Here is a 22,327-nt window from a genome sequence, read left to right as displayed (position 1 = left end):
ACAATGATCCCATCCCAGAGATGCCTGACAATGATCCCATCCCAGGGATGCTGACAGTCCCAGGGATGCTGACAGTCCCAGGGATGGCTGACAATGCCAGGGATGGCTGACAATGCCAGGGATGGCTGACAATCCCAGAGCTGGCCCCAGGCTCAGAGCAGGTGGCTGCCCCAGCTGGTCCCAACCCCGGGCAGCAGGAAGGCAGCTCCAGCACTGAGCCCAGCAGCCTTCCATGTGGATTTTGGAAGTCATCATGTCCCTGTTTGGTGAGAGAAGGTGACACCACAGCCATGTTCTGGCTGTCCCTGGATCCCTGGGAATGCTCCAGGCCAGCCTGGACAGGGCTTGGAGCAACCTGGCATAGTGTCCCTGCCCATGGGATGTAAGATTCCTTCAACTCAAACCATTCCATGATCCCATTATTATTATCACTGTGTCTAAAAAACCTTTGGGGACACAACTCCTGATTTTGTTCTTTCCCTATTTTTTATCTGCAGGGATTATGAGAGAAACGGAGAAGTTCCAAGTAAAAACAAAAAAAGAGAAAAGGGAAGAACGCTGGAGGTTTGGTATCAGCCTTCAGGCTGTGAGAATTCCCTCAAAAACACGGGAAGGGCTCCCAACAGAATTCACCCCAGAGCAGCCATGCAGGATTCAGCTCCTGAAGGATTTGCTCCTCACCATGAATTAACAACAGCACTGTCAAACATTCCACCATGGAATTCCACACTGGTTTGGGTTGGAAAAGACATTAAGGATTATCCCAGCCCACCTCTGCCATTGCAGGGACACTTCCACCATCCCAGGGTGTTCCAGCCTGGCCTTGGGCACTGCCAGGGATCCAGGGGCAGCCCCAGCTGCTCTGGGAATCCCAGCCCAGCCAGGAATTCCCAATTCCCAATGTCCCATCCACCCCTGCTCAGCTTCAGTTGGAAGCTGAGAATAAAATGCCTCTGTAACAATGGCAAAGACAACTATGTATTTTTTTAATACAATTATTAAATACATCTCCAGCCTCCCAGGGGCAGGAGTTTTCCAGGCACGTTCAGACCTAATATTTGCCAGGAAAATAACCCCACTCAGGGAGTTTTCTGTGAGCTGGACAGGCAGGGGATGTGCAGAGGGTATTCCTGCCCCTTGGAATATAATCCCACCCAAACTGAGCAGGGCTTAGGGGCGGGCACGGAAGATCAGGGAGGTGAAACCTTCCCAAATTCCTGGTTTTCCTTACTTTAGCAATACCAGCACAGAGATTTCCACCCCAAGCTCAGGACAGTTTTGTAAAAATGGGATTAGGTTAACACCCCAAAAGCACCCCTTGCCTGGGAGCTGGGATTGACAGAAAACCCAAAGTTTAAAAGGTGGCAGAGGGAGAGAAAAGAGCCCTGGCATCCCCAAAAAGCCAAGGGAGCCAGAGCCAGGCAGTCTGGGGCTGGAAAAGCTCCTTTGTCTCCCTGAGCTGTTTCTAACTCCCTGTCTGGGTGTCTTGGGAGCCTTCCCTTGTCCACAGGGAATTCAATCCATCCAAAAGCCCTTGTGGGAGCTGCTCCCAGGTTCAGGGCACCAAACCCCCCTCAGCTCTGTGTCAGCTCCCAGAAGGGCTCAGAGCCAGCCAGGATCTCCCTGGAGCCAGAGGAAGCTCTGGAGCACAGGGAAGGCTCCATCAACAGATGGCCAGATGAGAATAAACCTAATTACGGGGGAATTTTTGTCCCAGAGTGGCTGGAGCCCAGCAAAATCTGCCCCAGAGTGCAGGAACTCCTTGAACTGAGGTGCTCTCCCAACCTGTTCCCTGCCAAGAGAAGCCATCCAGGGGCTGCAGCTGAGTGGAATTATTGTGATTATTCCCCTCACCCTGCCGAAAAGCTGAACAGCAATTAAATTCATTTCCTTCCCAAGTTCCACTTCCCTGATTAACACCTTCCACAGGCACAAAAAGCAGCCTTCAGGGAAGTGTCCCTCCAGCAGCCCCACTTCTACAAACAGGCCAAACCACACAAAGCCTCAACAAATAAATACAACTCCAAATAATGCCTTCTTTTTCCCTGAATCTCTCTTATTTTGTCCTTAACCACTTGTGTCCCATCTTTCCCAAAAACTGCTTCCAAAACCAAGGCTGTGGTGCCAATTCTCTGCTGTACAGCTGGCTCTACACAACAATGCCAAACCCTGGGATTTATTACAATTTATTAGGATTTATTCCAGTGCAGAGTCAATAAGCAGCTCTCAGTATGGAGCATTTTGCCCTGATAAGGCTAAATTTGGGGGTGATGTCGTGGAAGTTTGAGGAACTGAAAAACTAAAATTGGTTTCATGTGTTTTGCTGTTCCAGGCTACAAGAAAAAGCATTTGCTGGGATTATTTTTGTAAGGACACCCGTTCAATTGGATTAATTATCCTCATCTGTTAGTATTCCAAATACTGCCATAATAAGAGCATCAAACAATCAATTGTTAATCATATATGCTTATATTTATGCACCTATTCCTGCACCTGTCTGGGTCTGGCAGAGCCCTGCTTTAAGGACCAGGTGAGGCCCAAAAGCACCGAACAAATGGGGAAGCTGAGCCTGGAAACATCCTGGATTTCAGGCCTCCTAAGCTTTTCCAGTCCATCCCCTAAATGAATGCCCAGAAAGATGATTATTGCTGCTTTGCAGCTGCCATGTGCCATCAGTGCTCCTGCCTTCACAGCAATTTATGGAGATTTCTCCTCCAAAAACAAGCAGGGAAGAGCCTTGCTGGGAGTGCTTGGCCAAGCCATTCCCCATTTGTGGGAATTTCCATCTGTTGGGAATGCTGGGGAGGAAAAGCCCTGTCCGAAGCACCCGGGGCAAGCACAAAGCTGGGTTCATCTCTCTGGGATGCAGGCTCCTGGGTGCTCCAGCACTCCTCCCACTGCAGCCATCCCCAAGGAGGCAATCAAAAGCCCATTTTTATTCTCCTCAGCCCAGGAGTGAACCCCAGCTGAGAAAGAGAGACAAGCAGCATGATTCATGCTCAACATCTGCGGGCCAGAGCCACTTCTCCTTACACTGGGCTGTGCTGAAGTGGGTTTCCAACAAAAAAAGGGAATGACAAGGCTGGGTTTTATCCCACAGGAATGGTGCAGGGAGAGCAGCTCTGCCTGCCTGAGCTGCTCCCTGCGAGCTCCCAGCCCACTGGGAAAACACAGCCTGAGGGAGGCTTGGCTATAAATGGGAAAATATCCTGGATTTCCAGATGCAGATCCCTCAGAGAAGGGCTTTGGGTAAGGGATGGAGGGACAGGACACACAGGACACAGGGGATGGATTCCCACTGCCAGAGGGACACTGGGAAGGGATTCCTGGCTGGGATGGAATTCCCAGAAAAGCTGTGGCTGGATCCCTGGATGTGCCCAAGGCCAGGCTGGAGCAGACTGGGGCAGTGGGAGCTGTCCCAGGGAGTAGCACTGGGAAATCCCTACATCCCTTCCCACCCAAAGCATTCCACGATCCCAGGTCACAGCCATCCCCTCCTGGTGGCTCCTTCCCATCCAGGGAAGCTCCAGGAACACTCCAGAGACTCCCTGGCTGATTGTGTGCCATAAATAACCCCGGCACTGAATTACTGCAACAACTAAAACTTAATTGAGTCACCCAGGAAATTACTGGAAAATGATCCTCGTTTTTATCCCTAAGCTACTTAAGGGCCATGCAAGCAAACCTGTGGAATATTGAGCACAGACAAGCAGGGATAATATTGTCTGCAAGCAAAAAAAAAAAAAAAAAAAAAAAAAACAAACCAAAAAAAAAACTAGATTGATTTTGGCAGAGGAGGATTAAGTTATGGAAAAGAAGCTCAGGCCAGAGCAAAGGAGACAGCAACAAAATAAAAAGCTGCAGATGGAATCCCAGGGAGAAGAAGGAAAAAAAAAACACTGGAAGGGAATACACAAAATAAAGGAGCATTTTCAGGAGGCACACTGGGCTCACCAAGCACCTCAAACTACAGCGAGATTGGATGAGTTAAAACTCCTCCATCTTCAGATTAAAGCATAAAAGAATAAAAATGTATAAACTGCTGGGATGGAGAAAATGAAGAGATGAGAGGTGCCACAAACAACAGTAAACATGAATTATTCCATCATTCACAAACTAGATCCAAACAGGAATCAAAATATTTACAACTCAAGAGTCCTGAGCACCTGAAAAGGTGAGGAAAACATGAGGGAAGGGAGGGATGCACTGCCACACAAAAAGGGAAAGAAAATATCCTTTCCCAAACACCAAAGGAACAGAATGAAAAGAGGGTGTCTAAAACCAATAAATCTCAGAAATTCAACATGCAGGATGAGATAACAGCAAATGTATTCTAACCCAAACCTTAAAATAACCTGCTCAAGTTGTGCAGCAAGCGATGAACAACGTGAGCACTAAACAACCCAGAACAGGCCCCTCACTGCCAGGTTACTCACTGCTTGGGAACAGCAGAATTCCCTTTTCCCCCTGCTTTTACCAGCTCTAAAAATCCCCAGCAGCAGCTCGGGGGAAAAGCCATGGTGCTGCTGCACCCCCATCCTGGGGAGGACAACCCCAGCTTCTCCCTCTCACGTCCACCTGTTCCTGGGTGATCTCTGGCAGGCTGGGGGGTAAATTCATTTCTCCAGGGATTTTGGGGACCAGCCCCTCTGGACTGCACTGAGGAAGGGGCTGTCACCTCAGGGTTGTCACCTCAGGGTGACAGCAAAGGCTGCTCCAAGCTCCAGCTTCTACCAGGGTCACAAAACCCAAAATTAAAATTCTCTGGCCTTGTCTGTGCTCAGCAGGAACTTCTTTCACTCTGCAGCCCCCTGGCACACAGAACCTGGCAAACAGCACCCCACAAGGAGATCTGCTCTTCCCCAGCTCCCCAAAAAACCCCCGGATCAAGGAAGACTGGTTTCATCCCCAACTCCTTCCCCAGCATCACTCCCTTATCCTGCATCACCTCCTAAAAATCAGATTACACAACTCCCCCCTAAATACCAACATTTAAGCTAAAAACAACTCCATTTAATGCCCATTCCAGGCATCCATCCCTCGTGAATCTCAACACCTCTGCTGGAATTCCAGCTCTAATATTCCCACATAAAGACAAAAATACCACTTTACTCGGAGAGCTGAAGTCACCCCTGAAATGAGACATTTCCAGAGACAAAAAAATCCCTTTGGTTGGGTGAGAATCGTGACTGCTGTGGGGCAGCAGCACTTCTGACCATCCCACATGGATCTGCCAAATCACCCAATCCTACTCAATCCCTGATTTTTTAGCACTCCAGTGCTAAATAGTGTATATAAATATATAAATACTGCCCTTGAATGGGCTCGTGCTTTGTTTCTCCCTGGATTTTCTACTCCAAATGATCCAATCCCAGCAGAATGTGAGGCTGCCTGCTCCCCAGTTTTGTTTGGAAAACTGCTGATCCATGAGCTGTCAATTAGCATCAATTCTCCTGCTGGAAGCACTGTCTCCATCCCACCCATCCACCCTCCCAACTCATTTCCTAGGAAGAAATGGGATCCATGAACAAAGCTCTGCTTTTCCCATTATTCCATTCATCCTATGCACAAATACTGGGATAATGGAGTTTATTCAATCTCATTTGAGGTTTTTCCTGGCGTCCTGGTTCAGAAGTTACCAGGAATTGCTTGATGTTCAAAAGGGATTTTTGGGGATTTGATGTAGGGGATTTGGAAACATCCTATTTTAGGGTGGAATGCTGCTTTAAGGAAAGGGAAGCTCTCCTATGAAGGTAAAAAACACCAATCTGTGGCATTTAATCAGCCATTGCCAGCCAAACCCAAGGCACTGCCCTGATTACAGTGAATTTTAAAAACTATCAAACTGTTCCTGATGTATCCCACGCTGAGGTGGGACATCAGCCCAGCCCTGCACACTGAAGAGCACTTATGGTGATTTTCAGACTGGTTTCACCTCAGGAAAAAAAAACCCACACAACATAAAAACTCCAATCTGTTTTCCAGATGATTTAGCTATTAAGTGAAAGGCCAGTAAAAATCTGCCTAGAATTGAAATTGGGTATGACCAAGTGGAATGGTTGTTCATGTAACATAAACCCCTGCTCAATATGGTGCTACCACAACCCAGGGACTCTGGGAAAAAGATGTTGCCTATTAAAATAAAACTAAATTAAAAAAAAAAAAAGAAGAAAGTTTTATATTTTCATATGAGCTGAGTAGTTGAGCACTGAACAGAGGGAAGGAAAGGAAGAATCCAGTGTAAAAAAATACCTAAACAATCTGTTCAGAATGGTTTGTAAGCACAGCTATTGTTTTATTTGGAGCAAAATAAAGCCCTTTTTATTTTACAGGGAACTGAGGGACTAGGTTAACACCTGCATAGGTGACATTTTCCAGAGGTCAAAATGTGACATGAAAGCAGGGAAAATGGCATCAAAACACAGCAGGAAACAAGGTGAGGACACCCTGGGTTCCCCTGGCAGGAACAGGAGACACTGCTCCGAGATCCCAGCTGCTGGGAAAGGCTGCTCCAGTCAAAAACCAGGGGAAAATAATCCTAATAAATAATCCCAACCTGGTGGGAGAGATTGGCTCAGCACAGGCTGGGCATCCTCAAGGGAACTGTGGAATGATGGAAGGGGGAAATGCCCACTCCTTGAACCCCAGCTTTCCCTGGAGAGGAATCCCGGAATCCCAGACTGGGCTGGGTCACAGGGACCCGAAACCCATCCCAGTCCATGGACAGGGACACCTCCCAGGCTGCTCCAGTGTCCCTTGGACACTCCCAGGGATCCAGGGGCAGCCACAGCTCCTCTGGGAATTCCAGCCCAGCCTCTCCCAGGCAGGAATTCCCTCCCAAAATCCCACCTAAAGCTATCCTTGCCACTGGCATCACCTCCCACAGCCACTCCAGTGCATCCCAGCACAGGATTTCCTCCAGCTGTGGCACAGCAAACCCAACCTTTGGGGTTTTTCCTTTTACCCATCTCTCCCATTTTGATGGGTTTCCATCCCCCATTATCCAACACAGCGCACAGATCCCTCCTCCTCCTCCTCCTCCTCCTCCACCCCAAGCACACAAACACCACAGTTCAGCCTCCCACTAATGCAAAAAAATGTTAAACCCCGCTCCCTAACGAGGTGGATTTGCTCGTGGCATGTTGATATTTCTCCAGCCACATTCCCTCCCACGAAGTTCCAAATGCCTCCGAGAGAGCCACGAGCACACAGAGAGGGCTGAGCTCCCACAGCTGGGCTGGAAATGTCCTGGAATGTCCAGGGAGGCAGGGATGGGGCAGGGACAGCGCCACAAACACCACCCTGGCCAAGGATCACCCCCCACCCTGGGCTGGGCACCGTCCCCCAGGGCAGGACCCGCACAGACATCTCCAAGGATGGAGGCTGGCCAGAAAAATCCACAAATCTGCTCTTTTAATCACTGTCTGAAGCCTTTATCACTGTTGTTATTATTATTATTATTGTTGCTGTCATTCTCGTGGTGCACTGGGATGCTGCAGAGGAAAGGGGAAGTTTTCACCCAAAATTTGCTGATGGAGGGAACGAGCAGAAAACAAAAAAATCTCTGCTGATTGAAAAGAGGAGGAAACAGCCCAGAACTGAGGCACCTTGGAAAACAAAACCGGGTCACTGCTGAGCTCCCAGAGGAACAGCAGCTGTACCCATGGCTGTGGCATCCCCAGCACAAGGTCAGTGGGATAAGAGCAGCCCCATGCCAGCCCTGGCTCAGTGTTTTGGCTACACACAGTGAAGGCCTCCCTGTTTGCCTGGTATCTCTGTGGGAAAAGGCCCTGAGCAGGAAACCATGGCTAAAAAGAGTTAAAATGTGAGCCCAGGGATGGGTGGCCCTGGGACAGACCCTGAGCTGTCACAGCAGGAACATCTTCTTGACAAGGCATTCCCAAACCCTCTGTTTCTGGGATGGAATAAATCCAAACCTGAATTTTCCCAGTTTAAAGAGGAGGTGCTTTTCCCCCTCCACATCTTTTTCTGTGAAATATTTTGGCACAGCAGCAGCAGCTGGGACGTGGTACCCAACAAGCCCGTAGGTTAAACTCAAAATATTACAACAGGTATGATTTGTGATGTTTCAGTTCATCTGTACATTCATTTATGTGCTGTCTGGGCTGTTTCAATACCAGAACAAGGCACACAAGTAATACTCTGCTCCACACAGGTTCTTGCACCTCAAGTACCCCCAAGCACTTCCTCGGAGCACCTCGAACAATTCTAACAATTCCAACAATTCCCTGAATGCCTCACAAGTGCATCGGGGCCGTTTTCACTCCACTTGCTAAACAGAAGGGATAATTCACCTTTAACAAAGATCTGCCATCAGACAGAAAATAAACACCAGCAAAACCAAACAAACAATAGCTCTGAGCTTTCCAAATAAAATTCCTTTTCCCTTTCAGTTGTGCAACCTTTTGTCCCTGAGCCAGCAGAGAATTCACTGCCAGAGAAGAATTTCATGCTTAATCAATTTTTGCCTCACTGGTGTTTGTAGGTACCCCAGTTCCTCCTCTGCCCTGCAAATCCAGCTCAGGGTACCTTGGATCTGCCACACCCAAGGATGCAGGAGAAAACTCAGGTTTTCTGACATTTGGGAATTGATCTGCATCCCCCTGGCTGCTGAAGGATCCTGAAAGGGACCAACAGGGAAGCACTCAGCTCATGGGAACTCTTGCACAATTCCTTTTATGTTCTCATTGAAGCACTTGAATGTGACAGAATCATTCCCTAGCAGGGAGAAAGCCCACCTGCCTTCTGCTCAGAACAGGCTGCACTTCCAGGAATACACACAGATTTATTTCTGGAAAACACCTCTTGCCCCCATACCCAGTGATGGGGGAGCTGGGAATGGCCCCAAAGCTCCTGCAGACTCAGAGGGAGCAAGAGAGGCCTGAGACAGGAGGAAAGGGCACCAGGCTCTGAGCTGACCCTGGCAACCCCTGCGTGGGCTGAGCTGAAAGGTCACTTCCCTCTAATCCACACCAAGCCTGAGACTCAGCTTCCTAAATTCCTCCTGCCCCACTCTTCTGCCATTTGATCTGGGTCAGCTGAATCCCTCACTTCTCCTGAGTGTGGTCAGCACAATAAGGAAAACACCCCTGACTACCCCAGGTACCACAGGGCCTGGTATTAAAGGAGATAAAAAACAACATTTCAAAAGCAAAGCGTTTTCCCCACGGTGTTTTGTGCACTTCATTATCTGCTCAGGCACAGAATCGTGGAATGCTGGGATGGTTTGGGTGGGGAGGGACCTTAAAGGCCATCCCATCCCATCCCATCCCATCCCATCCCATCCTATCCCACCCCACCCCATGGGCAGGGACACCTTCCACCACCCCAGGCTGCTCCAAGCCCCTCTCACTCCTCTCCTCCCTCCACAGCACCGCCAGAAGCTCCTGAAACATTCATGGAGCAAAAACGCCCGTCAAGCACCAAAGTTCTTGTTTCATTTAGCAAAAAGCACATTGTGCATTTGCCTCCCTCAGATACTCGTTTAGATGATCAAGAGAACAGGGCTGTGCAGCTGAAGCTGTGCCACGGAGCGGAGCTGAGCTCTCAGACACAGCTCCCTGTGAGCTGATCACTGGGAAGATCTGACAGCTCCCAGACTATTCCAGGGAGCTGCAGTTTTCAGCCAACAACTCTCAGCCAGCCAGCCCAGCTACCTGTAAGCAGCTCCTATCACACAAGGATTAAATTAATTACCCAACAATCCTGGCTCAAGCCATGAATAATTATCATGGCATCAAAGGGACTTTGGTTACCTGGAGAGTTGTGGCCACCAAGCAACACCTGGCACCAATGCCATGAAAAATCACCCCTGAGCCAAAGTTTTTTGTAGGGATGGCATGGCCAGCCCTGCAGTCCTCAAAAGTGTGACTGCCCTGCTCACAATCCGTTTTCATCAGCTTCCCAGGAAAACTCCTTGTGCCATAATTCATCCCAATGCCACCCAAGGCTGTATCCCATCCTGCTGCCCATGGAGGGGGAATAATAAATGTAATCAATTATTATTTACATTTCCAGTTTTAGGCTTCTTGTATCTGAGAGAAGAGACGAATTCAATGTTCACCCAATATCCCTGGGAGAGTGCACAGCAACACAGAGGCTCCCACACACACACTCAACATCAAAGCTCCTGTTTGAGCAGGCTTTAAGTTAAATATTTGTGATAGTTAATTTATTTGATCATCTGCACTTGCAAGGCTCGGAGCTGGGCAGAGAGGCCTTTGAAGCACTCCCAAACACAGTAAATCATTGGGAACCTTTGTCAGAAAAGTGCTGTATGAACTCAGCCAAGCCATTTCCATCCCTTCCCAGGCCCTCTGGATAACGGTGCCACCAGGCAGCCCCAAACCCGGCCCAGGTGGAACTGGGGTGTTTGTCTGTCCTCTGGAAAGCAGGACAAGGGGAGCCACAGGGGGACATGCCAGGATGCTGGATGCATGAACAGCCAGGGTTTCTGGATTGAACAATTTGCTTCTTCATTGTAATTACTGGCTTCTGAAAGACTTTGGCAACTTTGCCAATTTGTACAACCCTTTATTCTCTGCTTTTGGCCTCCACTGTACAGTCATTTTGCAGACAAACAAGGAACAGATGTACACTCTAGAGCTGCCCCAAGTCCTTTTATAGTAAAGGATTTCTGGCCAAACAATATACATTAAAAAGAAAAAAGAGAGGGGGGAAAAAACAATTTTTATACTTTTTAAGGTATCTCTCACAACAGCCAGACACACACTACGCAATCTAAAATCTCTTCACATGATTCTGGAAGGCTCGAGAATGTTCTGCCCTGGATCAACTCCTGCCCTTGGCCAACACCGACGTGGGGAGCGTGGCCAGAGCTGCCCACAAACTCTGGGGACACCAGGGGCAGCCCTGGGGGCTCCTGCTGCCACCACCAACCCCTTCTGCCCCTGGGCCACCAGGACACAACCCCTGAAAGGAGCTACAGAATTCCAGAGAGGTTTGGGCTGGAAAGGACACGAAGGATCATCCAGTGCCACCCCAGCCATGGGCAGGGACACCTTCTGCTGCTCCAAGCTGTTCTGGAACACCTCCAGGGATCCAGGGGCACCCACAGCTTCTCTGGGAAACCCATTCCAGCCCCTGCCCCTGCTCCCAGCCAGGAATTCCTTCCCAAAATCCCAAAATCCCCAAATCCCATCCATCCCAGCCCTGTGGGAAGCCGCTCCCGTGTCCTGTCCGTGGTTAACCCCGCTCCGCTCTGCTCAACCTCTGGGAGCTTTCCTGTGGATCTTCCTGCCACGGGATCCCTCCTTGGGGCCCAGCCCAGGCCTGGGAGTGCTGTCCCAGTTCCCAGGGCAGCTCCCAGCTCCCAGTTCCCAGGACAGCTCCCAGTTCCCGAGGTGTCCCCAGCGTTGGGAAGCGCCGGGCGCGGCTCCAGCCCCCGAGCCAGGACACAGAGCCACCCTCCAGAGCTGAGGCAGAGTCCTGGAGGTCCAGCAGAGCCCGGCTCTCATGTGAGGAGCATTCATTGGCAGGACAATGCCCCCATTCTGGTGCTTTATGAATATCCTCCCCAAATGTATGTTTAAGGCTGCGCAGTCCCCGCAGACAAACACTTGTTTTGTTACAGAGATCCCGGGCTGAATTGAAACCCAGCACACGCTGCAGCTCTGCAATATGGCACTGAGAGCCCAGCATATACAAGTTATACATTAGCCAAGCCTCTGGGCCACGAAACACTCCAGAAAGACGTGACTTTGGGAAGAGGCAAAGCCTGCACAGATTAATGCTCGTGTTTTCCATATATCCATACAGAATTCTGGGCATTGGGAGCTACAGAGAGGGTCAGGGCCGGAGCTGTGAGTGAGAACATCACACACCTTTCACCAGCCACAGATCTCACAGGGTCAGGGAATCTCCTGAGCTGGAAGGGATCCACAGGATCATGGATCAAAAATCCCAAAACCCCACACTGGGCATCCCTGGGAGCGGTGTCCAAATGCTCCTGGAGCTCTCAGTGCCCAGCACCCTGTGAGGGAAGAGCCTTTTCCTGAAATCCATCCTAAACTGGAGCAGAACTAACTGGCATTTCCCAGCAACCACGTGGGCAGGAGCACAACCCCAGGGCCAGCTGGTGAGAGCACATGAAGGGATGGAAACCTGCTCAACGCTCCAGAACTGAAACCGGGATGTGATAAACGGGAAATTCCCACTTTTTAAGCACCAGCAGCTCCAAGTGCTGCTACCTGACCAGCCTGAGCCCTTTGGCCCCAGGGTAGAGATTTTCTCTACCCCGAATATAAATCAAATGGAACAAGCTGGTGTCACTCATTTCCCATCCCGAATTCCCAAATGGACTCTCCCAAAGAAAGAAAACAAGAATTCAGCTGCGTTTGTCTCAAATGTGGCTGCACACTGCTCACCACAGAAGTCCTCAGCAGCCGGATCACCAGCACTGCCTGCAAGCACACTGCAAACTGCTCTGCTGGTTTTAAACCCTAATCTTCTGCTTACCAAAGAAAAATCCCATTTCCACCTCCCAGCAGAGTTAGGAAAAACCCTCCAGAGGCACAGCTCCAGCCTCCTGCTGTCCCCACACCTTCCGAGGACACGGAGAGGGAGCAGGAAAAGCAATCCCTTCTGTGTCTGCCTTCCTGCACGGGGCAGTGCTTGGATGCTGATCAGAAAGTGCTTCATTCAAAGCCAAGAGGCAGCCCAGATGCTTAAAAATCAGCTGGTGCTGAAGTGCTGCTGCATTAGCATGCTGTGCATAATTCATGAGCTCGTGCTGGGGAGAGCAGAGCAGGTCAGGGTGCCAGGGCTCCAACACGGATTCCTGCGGGCACAGCCGGGTGCCAGCCTGCCCTGCCGGACCCAGGCCAGCCCAGGAGACAGGCAGGGCTGGCTCTGCATCACAGAATCCCAGAAATCTGGGCTATTCCCAGAGACACTGGCCCTGGATGCCTGGCAGTGTCCCAGGCCGGGCTGGACAGGACAGTGGGAGGTGTCCCTGCCATGGCAGGGTGGCACTGGATGGGCTTTAGGGTCCCTTCCAAGCCAGGCCATGCTGGGATTCTGCCACTCTGGCCTCCTGCCCTTTCAGAGGTCCTGTCCTGGTGGTCCAGGAGCAGCAGAAGGGGTTGGTGATGGCAGCAGGAGCCCCCAGGGCTGCCCTTGATGTCTCCCAAGTTTGTGGGATTTTGGGAAGGGATTCCTGGCTGGGAGGGTGGGGAGGGGCTGGGATGGAATTCCCAGAGCATCTGTGGCCGCCCCAATCCCTGGAATAGTCCAAGGCCAGGCTGGACAGGGCCTGGAGCACCCTGGAATGTTTTTGGCGCTAAGGTGGCACCAAACTCTCCTGCTGGACATCACTGATCCCAAAACCAACTTGTGCAACAGAACCTGCAGCACAACCCGGGCGATTTTACATTCCCTGTGCCCTAAAGCCACAGTGGGCACCAGTGCCAGCCCTTTCAGCTGGGCACAGCAGTGCTGGTGGCCCTGGAGCACCTGAGACCTGCCCAGAGACCCTCCCCAGCCACCTCCCCACTGCAACCATCGCAAACCACAGCTGGGTCAGCAAAGGAAAGCAAAACCAAAACTGCAACGGTCCCAGGGATTTCCCACCTCCAGAGGAGCACTGGGCTGTGCTCATTCCCCCTTCCAGCTACCGAGCTGGAAGAACAGCAACAGCCTGGAAAAAATGAGCAGAAAGCTCCAAAGTCAAAGTGTGTTTGGGGGGAAAGGCAGGGATGGCACAAGGTTTGTCCCTCGGTGAGCAAACTAAAATCAGAAAGTGAATGTCAAAGGTTGGTTTCGTTTTAAGATGGATCCCGAGCGAGAAATGAGGAAAATAAAACCAGAGTCATTCACCCCCTCAGCTCCAGAGCAAGGGGACAGATTTAAACCACTTCTTCTGACAGACTGGGCAGAAAAAAAACATTTCTTCAGCAGGTGCTGGACTCAAAATGGGAGCAAGAAACTGCCTGGACTCTGTGAAAGCAGGGGTGGTGCTGATCCCACATGGAACCCATGGATCCTACGTGCCCAATTCCTTCTGCAGCTGGAAGGAGCACCCAAAACTCCAGCAGGGAAAAACCCAAAATTCCAGCAGGAAAAACCCAAAATTCCAGCAGGGAAAACCTCTCCTCTTCTCCAAAGCAGCCACACAAACACAAGACAGGGCTGCTAATTACCATGCACACCCTCACATGGATGTTTTACTCCAAAAGGGGTTGGAGTCTTCAAGAAGTTGCCTGAATGATTCACAATCTTTGTCCAGTAATCCCAAAATACAGCAAAACCAGCAATGTGCTTCTGGAAACACAGGAGGAAATCAAACATCTTGGTTTGGGTTTGTTATCTGCTGAGCTTTGCCATTCAGGGGCAGAAGTTTCTGTGCACTTTAATACCTCCTCATGCAGCAGGAAAAGCTGAAGTGATTTTAAATTGAAATACTGAGGGCAGCCACCCGTGGCTTCAAGTCATTCAATCACCAATCAGAAACCACTCAAGAGCCACTGATTGATTTCAGATCACCTTGTAAACTCTGAATTTCATCCTGCACCTCTCAGTTCTTTCTTCAGCATCAGCCAGGACATGGAGTAGTTCACAAGAGAGCATTTCACACCTCAGGGCCAACTCCTGCACCACCTTGCTCGTGCAGACAAAACAAAAATCATGAAAACCCCTTTATCCTTCACACAAGCTTAAGGAAGTTGATGGAGATGTTTGATAAAGCTTCAATGCTCTGAGGAAAGAGGATGGGACAGGTTAAAGGTAAAGGCAGACAGTTTGCTTGACCTGTTGTTGTTCACCTTAAACAAAACTGAATGTGCAATTTGGAGGGTTCATCCCTCCACCATCACCCAAATGAATGGGATTATTTGGCATGGGAAATGGTACACTGAAAAAATATATGCACCTACATCAGCCCAGCCATTTTAGAAGTCTTCCAGGTTTCCAGGAGCTGAAATTCATTTTAGCAGGCTTGCACCAGCTAAATGCCCACCACAGTACCCTCGTATTCCAGACACTCAAAGGAAAAAATCTGTTTTACAAAAATGTTCTCCAGTGATGTCTGGGTGGAAAAACTTACAAATGCCATCCCCTGAGTGACAAAGCAGCTGGGCAGAAGTGTCACCACCAGGCACTGCTGTACATTTAAGCCCTGTAAAATACATATATTTAACCATGTGATTTAGGAGGTTGTTTCTTCCAGCAATAGTGTCACCGCCCCAATCACTTCACGAGACCTTGAGGAAAATCCCCAGTGGCAGGAGCCTGTCAGAGCTGAGGCCTGGACAAGGAAACCCCACAGGTCTGTTTGGGATCTGCATTACAGAAATCTCATTTTCCTCAAGACTCCTAAAGCCACCTCAGTGCCTCTCACCTCCCTGCACCACTCCCACCTGCATCAGGTGTTCCAGGACCTCAAATCCATGCCAAGGGAATGCTGTTAAATTTAGGGATCACAAGAAGGAATCCAGTGCCCCACCAAAGCAGGGAGGGTGATCCTATCCCACAGATATCTCCTGCAGCCCCCTCGTGCTCTGTAATGATTTACAGACCCTAAACCATACATACATATATATATTTTATAAAACAATGCCTAATATATCTGATAGACAATGAGGAAGGGGAACAAACAGCTGGGAAACATTAAGAGTTTTCACACTGAGCTTCCAAATTCTTCAGCAGGAGACACTCAAGCTGCCTTCCCTGGGATGGAAAACGACGCTGGGACAAAATCCAGGGGCAAGAAGGGAATTCCAGCAGAAGGGAGATGCTCCTGTGGCCAAAGCAGGACCAGGTAGGTGCCTCACCTGGGCATGGCAGGAACACCTCCCTCACCCTCTGGCCAAGCCCTCCACGGGCACAGAGGAGCCCTTTGTGCACCCAAGCCCCACTGAGGGAGGGGGAAGAGGATATTTCCTGTTAACCTCACCGCAGATTTGTAATCCAGCAGTCAAATTATGTCAATCACAGCTCATTAGGCAGCGATTTCCCCTGCCAAGCCCGGCCTGGCTGCTTCCTCCACACCACGTGGCATCTGCAAACGTGCAGCCCCGTGCTGGGGAGACCACCCTGCTGCAGGAGCTCAGATCTGAGCTCCCACAGCCCCCAGCTCCAGTGCCACCCTGCCTAGGGATGCTGAACTGGGGCTTGCTCTGTTCAGCAGACAGGTGGGGTGTCACCAGAATTCAGGATTTATGCCCAAGCGTCCGTAGGGGAAGATCCCACATGGCTGAGAGAAGAGAGCACGGGGGAAGGACAAGGCTGGGATGTCCCCAAGGGGATGTGCCAGTGCTGGGAAGCTCAGAGCCAGAGCCAGAGCTGAGAGCCAGCACAGCCAAACTGGGAACTTGGTGGCAAAACCACACCACTGCTTCCCTGGAGGTCACATTCTCGTGTAACCCTGAGAGGAAGGGAATTACCTCACAGGAAAGTGGAGAGTTCACATCAGCTTGAGAGGATGGAAGAACAACACTCAGCTTACAGAAACCTGGACCTCTCTTGGGTTGTCCTCCACATTTTCCTCCTTGAAGTACATCCCATCAAACACATTCTCCTGGAACACACACAGAGCCCAGTGCCCACCAGCACAGGCTCAACACGCCAACCACAGCAGCACATTTACTACAGCAGTGCCAGAAACAGCACCAGGAGACACAGACCCACAGGGAAAACCCTGATTATTGCCCAACAGACCACGAGGAGTGACACAGCCGGTGACATCCCTGTCCCTCCATTGGCTCAGGACATCCTCGGGAACACCGAGGGCACAACGAGCACAAGATTTGAGAACTTCACCCAAAAAACATGACCTGGAGCAGTGCCCATCATCTCCTGCAATTTATGGAACTCAAGGAGGATCAGGAGGCAGGGAGGTGACAAGGTGACCGGGTGGATGTGTTTGAGGTGACCAGGTAGGTGTGTTTGAGGTGACCAGGTGGGTGTTTGAAGTGACAGTGTGTGTTTGAGGTGACCAGGTGTGTTTTTGAGGTGACAGTGTGTGCTCAAGGTGAATGGGTGGGTGTGTTTGAGGTGACCAGGTGTGTGTTTGAGGTGACCAGGTGGGTGTTTGAAGTGACAGTGTGTGTTTGAGGTGACCAGGTGTGGGTATTCGAGGTGACCAGGTGGGTGTTTGAAGTGACAGTGTGTGTTTGAGGTGACCAGGTGGGTGTTTGAAGTGACAGTGTGTGTTTGAGGTGACCAGGTGTGTTTTTGAGGGGGACAAACCACCACACCAGAGTACTTTCTCCACACAAAACCCTCTGACAGCCCCACAAACACAAGCTGGCACACATCCATCAGCTCCAGGCACAGCATCCCCTCGCTGAAGGGACTCCAGAGATGCTGGAGCAGCTCAGGACAGCGTGTTTGAGGTGGAAAAAATAAACCAGTTGGTGTCACAGTGAAATCATGGCCAAGTGTGCTCTCCTCGTGGTTTGGAGGGCCAGGGCTCCCTGCTCTGCACGAGGGGAGACAACAAAACTTCCAAACACACAGGAAGGACCTCTCCCACACAGGAATGGGCAGAACCCCCCCAGTGTGAGGAGCGAGACCTGCACAGAGCCACTCACCGCGTTCATCAACGTCCAAATCAGCCTTGGGAATTTCATCAGGGATCTGGAAATTGGTATTGTCAGCACAGCCCTCGGGACCTCACCAGGGCTCTGAGTGTACCAGCAACGCCTGTGCCAGGCTGATTTCTTAAGACAGCACATAAAGAAGGTGAGATTTAGTCCTATAACCTTCAGCGTCTCCTTCTTCATACTCCCTGCTCCTGACTAATCCTCTCTCCACACAGAAAATATTCCTCATGGTTTTTCCCCTAATCATTCCTTTCTTGTTAATCCCTGCACTTCTCCAGCCTACCCCATTCTGGGGTTTGACCAGTGGCACAGTCATCTCTCCCTCAGAGCCACAGAGAAAACAAAATGATCACAGCCTGGCAATTTATTCTTTCATGAACTGGTCAGAGATTTCCTGGAAGCTGCAGCAGCACCAGTCATCCCTGGTGAACAGCACAAAGGTGATTTTTGGGGCTGTTTATGAGTCCCATCTTGCAGCTTTTCCCAGTGGGAGAAGAGATCAGTGGGGGAAAATCATCCCACACCACGTTTGTGCAGACTGCCCACCTGCATGGGCAGCCTCTCCCTCCAGCAAAGCTGCAGCACTCATCCTCCCAGCCTTAATTGAAGTCCATCTTCTAAAACCTTCCGAGCACCTCAGGAAATGACAGGCTGGGTGCTGTTATCTCCTGTGTATTTACGTTTCACGTTTCTAAGGCTGCCCCAAATGACGTCCCTGCCTTTCACCGATGCCATCCATCATCATCCCCGAACCCAAACCCACCGATTTCCTCCCGCAGGCAGACGGAGCCGGGAGCCCTTCTGGGAGTCACAGACGGATCCAGAGCAGATTCTGAGCCATGTGCTGCCTGTGGGAGCATCTCCCATCCCCAACACGACCCCGACAAGAGCAACGCGACACCAGGCTTTTTTCCACTGTGCCTAATAATCGTAACATCTCACTCGCCATTTGGCTCGTCAGTGGGGGTTCCTGACTGAATAGGCTTATTCTTTTCTTAGACATGATAATCTAATTGGGTCTAACCAGAAATAATCCCCAACACACACCAGTTGTGAATCCTCTCCCAGCGCCGGGAGCGTTCCAGGGAGCGGGGGGGCGGCTCTGGGATGCGGGACGGGAATTACCCCGGCAGCTCCGGGCTCCCCGTGGCATCGCAGCGAGCGCAGGGCATGGCACGCACATGGAGCCGCTGCCCTCCTCCCCCGGCTCCCCTTCCACACGCAAACGTGGCTGCGAGTTAAAAAAACCACGGCAGAAAAAGAGATGGAGCCGCGCTGCCTGGGTACCCCAAAGGCAGCGGGAGCTTTGCCCAGGGAAAGCTCAGCCCTTCCTTCCCGCAGAGCTGATCTCACACGGCAGCGACCCGTCCGTGCTGCTGAACGGAACCCCCGCACACACCCGGGGCAGCACCGGGGGACAAGGACCGCGCTGTCCCGGGGAAAAAGAACGGCGGCGTCCTCCGGAGGAGAGAGCCGGAGGTGTCCCGGGGGGCGCTGAGCGGGTGTCCCCGGCGGAGCAGGAGCGGCGTCCCCGCAGTGTCCCCGCCGGAGCCGCTCCCGCTGCGCTCCCCGCGGGCTGCGCTCCGCCGGCGCTGCCCGCCCCAGCCCCGGGAGCCGCCCGGGCCGGGGCACGGCGGCCCTCGGGGGGCTGCCGAGACAAAGAGGAGCCGCGGCCCCGTCCCGCGGGTTGCGGCACCGCCCCGCCGAGCCCACCTGTGCCCGGCCGCGGCTCCCGAGCCAACTTGGCGGCGCTCCCCCCTTCCCCCGCCGCGCTCCTCCCCGGCGGCCCCTCCGCGCTGCCCGCAGACAATGGGGCCGGCGCTCACCAGCACCACGGCGAAGCGCTCCTCCAGCTCGCCGGGCTCGGGCATGGGCAGCTTCAGGGGGACGCTGTGCGCCCTCAGCTCCGTCTGCTGCGCGTCCACGCTCCCCGCGTTGCCCATGGCGGCCGCTCCGCGCTCTCCGCGCCCCGCGCCGGCCCGGGCGGGCTCCGCGCCCCGCGCTCGCCCTCTACCACCGCGGGCGCTCCGCGGCGCCGCCGCCCGTCATGGCTCGCCGCCCTCGCCCTCCTCCCCCCGGGGCGGGCTCGCTCCGGCTCCGGCTCCAGCCCCGGCTGCGGCTCCCCCGCATGCCGCCCGCACAAAGCCCCGCTCCGCCCCCGGCCCGCGGCGCCATGGGACTCGTAGTCCCGCCGCCGGCCGGGGGTGGGAATGCCTGGGAAAGGGTGGAAAAGAGTGGAGAAATGGGGGAAAGGGGTGGGGGAGACCCCGCCGCCTCCATTTTGCCACGGCGGCCGCGCTGGCAGCGGCCGGGAGTGAGTGGACGCAGGGAATGGTTTAAGCGAGGGCAGGGGCAGAGCGGAGATTCGGAAGAAATCCTGCCCTGGCAGGGTGGGCAGGCCTGGCACAGGGTGCCCAGAGCAGCTGGGGCTGCCCCTGCATCCCGGGAAGTGCCCAAGGCCAGGGGGGACGGGGCTGGGAGCAGCCTGGGACAGGGGAAGGTGTCCCTGCCATTGCAGGGGTGGCACTGGGTGGACTTTAATGTCCCTTTAAATCCAAACCGGTCTGGGATTCTGGGATGCTGTGATTAACTCTAGACCTTTGCCGTGGAAAGCCGTGGTCCTGCCGCTCGCCAAAAAGGCTGTAGGTGCCCGAGGACTTGGTCTCTCCAGCCCTCATCCCGAGAGAGGGAAATCAGGACAAACGGGGATTGAATTCCCCACCCTGACGCATCCATACCCGAGCTGAAGCTGCCTGGGTGTGCTCAGGAGGTTCATCCTCCCCAGCATGTCAAACCTGCCCGTTCCTCAGGTGTGATCCCCCATTTCTTCAGCGTTCCCTGCAAGTTCTCTCCAAGGCGGGGTTTCAGCATCCCAGGAATGCAGGGCTGCACAGGAGACAGGAGCCCTGACCCTGGAGATGCCATCAGCCCATTTGGTGACTGTGCTGTCCTCACTGACATCTGGTTTAATCCCAAATCCGAGACCTCATTCCCTCCTGTCAGCCCCACCAATCCATATCCCACTGTCCCCTATTAGCATCCCATTATCCTGCCAGGGAAGAACGATTTTCACTCAGCTCTCACCTTCGTGACAGCACTGGTGCTGCTGCCTCTCCTCCCGGCCATGGAAACTGTCCACATAGAGATTAATTTGGGGACAAAAGCAAAAGGATAAGCATCATAGTTTGGAAAATGACCATTCCTTAATTTCCATTCTCTGGGATAAGGGTTGTGCCAGAGGCACGGCTTAGGAAGCACCGCAGAAGCGACGTGCTGGGAGTCCTGAGTGGCACCACACACAGTCCTGCAGGGAAATCCATGCAAGTGACAGGCAGCTTTCCTCCCTAAACCCACTACTAATTGAATGTGCTCGTTGCAATTAAAAAACAAGATGTCACACATCCATAACAGGATGGGGAGGAATCCTTGTCCTGGCTCACTGCCCACCTTGCCCACGGAGCACCAGGACGTGGCCTGGGATCCCGAGTGATGCCAAAGGTGTGGATTCCCCACTCTGCAGGCCCCAGGAACAGCTCAGATTTTCACAAACTGCTTTGTTAAAAGCCTGAAAATCTGGCAATATCCTCCGTAAACAAAGGTTTGAATCCTGGAGAGCTCTCAGGATTTAATAACGACGTTATTGTCGATAGCCAAGGAAGTGGTAATAGATACTTTGCCCCGTGTCTTTTATCTAAGACTATCACAATTCTCTGAAAGATTAATTAGTTAATTAAGCTTCACAACAGTGCTGTGAGATAAGGCAGCGTTAGAGTGCCACTGATAAAGAGGAGGGCAGGGAGCAGTGACTGAAGACAGGACCCAGCAAGGATCCTTCTCTCTCCCAGCAGCAAATCGCCAGCGGGGCTCTTCATTACCTGTGGTGACAAACTCATTGCAATGTGAGGAATCCCAGGATTTTCCCAGTCAGTAATTCCCACCGTGGAAGCACTCAGCAGCGTTCTGATGATCCTTGTGGGTCCCTTCCCACTCAGCATTTGCTGGGATTCCCTGAACCACCTCAGCATTTTTGATCCCTCTGGACACCGGGAGACCTCGGGGACAGGGAGATGCTGCTGGCCACAAATACCTGGGACAGGTTGAGAAAACTGCAGGATCAGCTGGATTCCAGGGTTTCAGCAAGAAGTCAAAGGCAGCTCTAAATCCTGCTATGAGGCATATTCAGGTCAAAACCGGCCTTGCAAAATGTTTAATGAATTTAGGCATCCTTACACGCAGCGAGCATTTAACATCAATGCAGCAGAGCAAAGAGAAGAATGCTTTTAAAGGATGAGATGATTTTTAAGCAATTTGTTGCTGTCTCTAACCGGGATGTCGACATTTGCAAATGCCAAAATTAGTGTGGGTAAGTGAAAAAAGGGACTTAGCTGGCTCCTGCAATGTAAAGAAATTATTCTGGGGTAAAAACTATAAACAAGACCTTTGTTTTCACATTTATTTATTCAAATAAAAGAAGTAGCTACACAATGTGCAGTTCCCAGAGCTCATCCCAGGCACCTGGGTGATTCACACCTGGTGATGCCACCAGGGAATGCTTGGCCTGCCCAGGGGTTAATGGCCATACCAGCTTTGCAAGGGCTCCGTGCCATGAGCGTGTGTGGAATTTCACTGGAGAATGAGACTTCTCAGCCTTTCCTCAAGGTCTGTTTGTCACCAAAATCTCCTCATAACGAGCTGGAAGTTATGGCCGAGTCATTCCTAAATTCCCCTGACCCAACTGCTCTGTT

The 22,327-nt window shown here is 51.9% G+C and overlaps 1 protein-coding gene across 6 annotated transcripts in view; it reads right to left on the bottom strand.

Annotated features, from left to right (window-relative positions):
- Nucleotides 1-19,664, bottom strand: part of FMNL2 (formin like 2) — a 115,805-nt gene extending 96,141 nt beyond the window's left edge. For 2 of the 6 annotated variants that reach the window (XM_036386329.2, XM_036386330.2), the window contains exon 1: nt 19,409-19,664. In XM_036386329.2, the coding sequence (XP_036242222.1) occupies nt 19,409-19,525 (117 nt within the window). In that variant the 5' untranslated portion in view covers nt 19,526-19,664. The remainder of the gene's footprint in view (nt 1-19,408) is intronic. The other 4 variants (XM_036386331.2, XM_036386333.2, XM_036386332.2 and 1 more) reach the window with 2 other exon arrangements.
- Nucleotides 19,665-22,327: the final 2,663 nt, after the last annotated feature.

Source organism: Molothrus ater, chromosome 7, assembly GCF_012460135.2.
Source record: "Molothrus ater isolate BHLD 08-10-18 breed brown headed cowbird chromosome 7, BPBGC_Mater_1.1, whole genome shotgun sequence".
In the NCBI taxonomy this organism is placed as follows: Eukaryota; Metazoa; Chordata; class Aves; order Passeriformes; family Icteridae; genus Molothrus; species Molothrus ater.
This window is presented reverse-complemented; position numbering and strand designations above follow the sequence as displayed.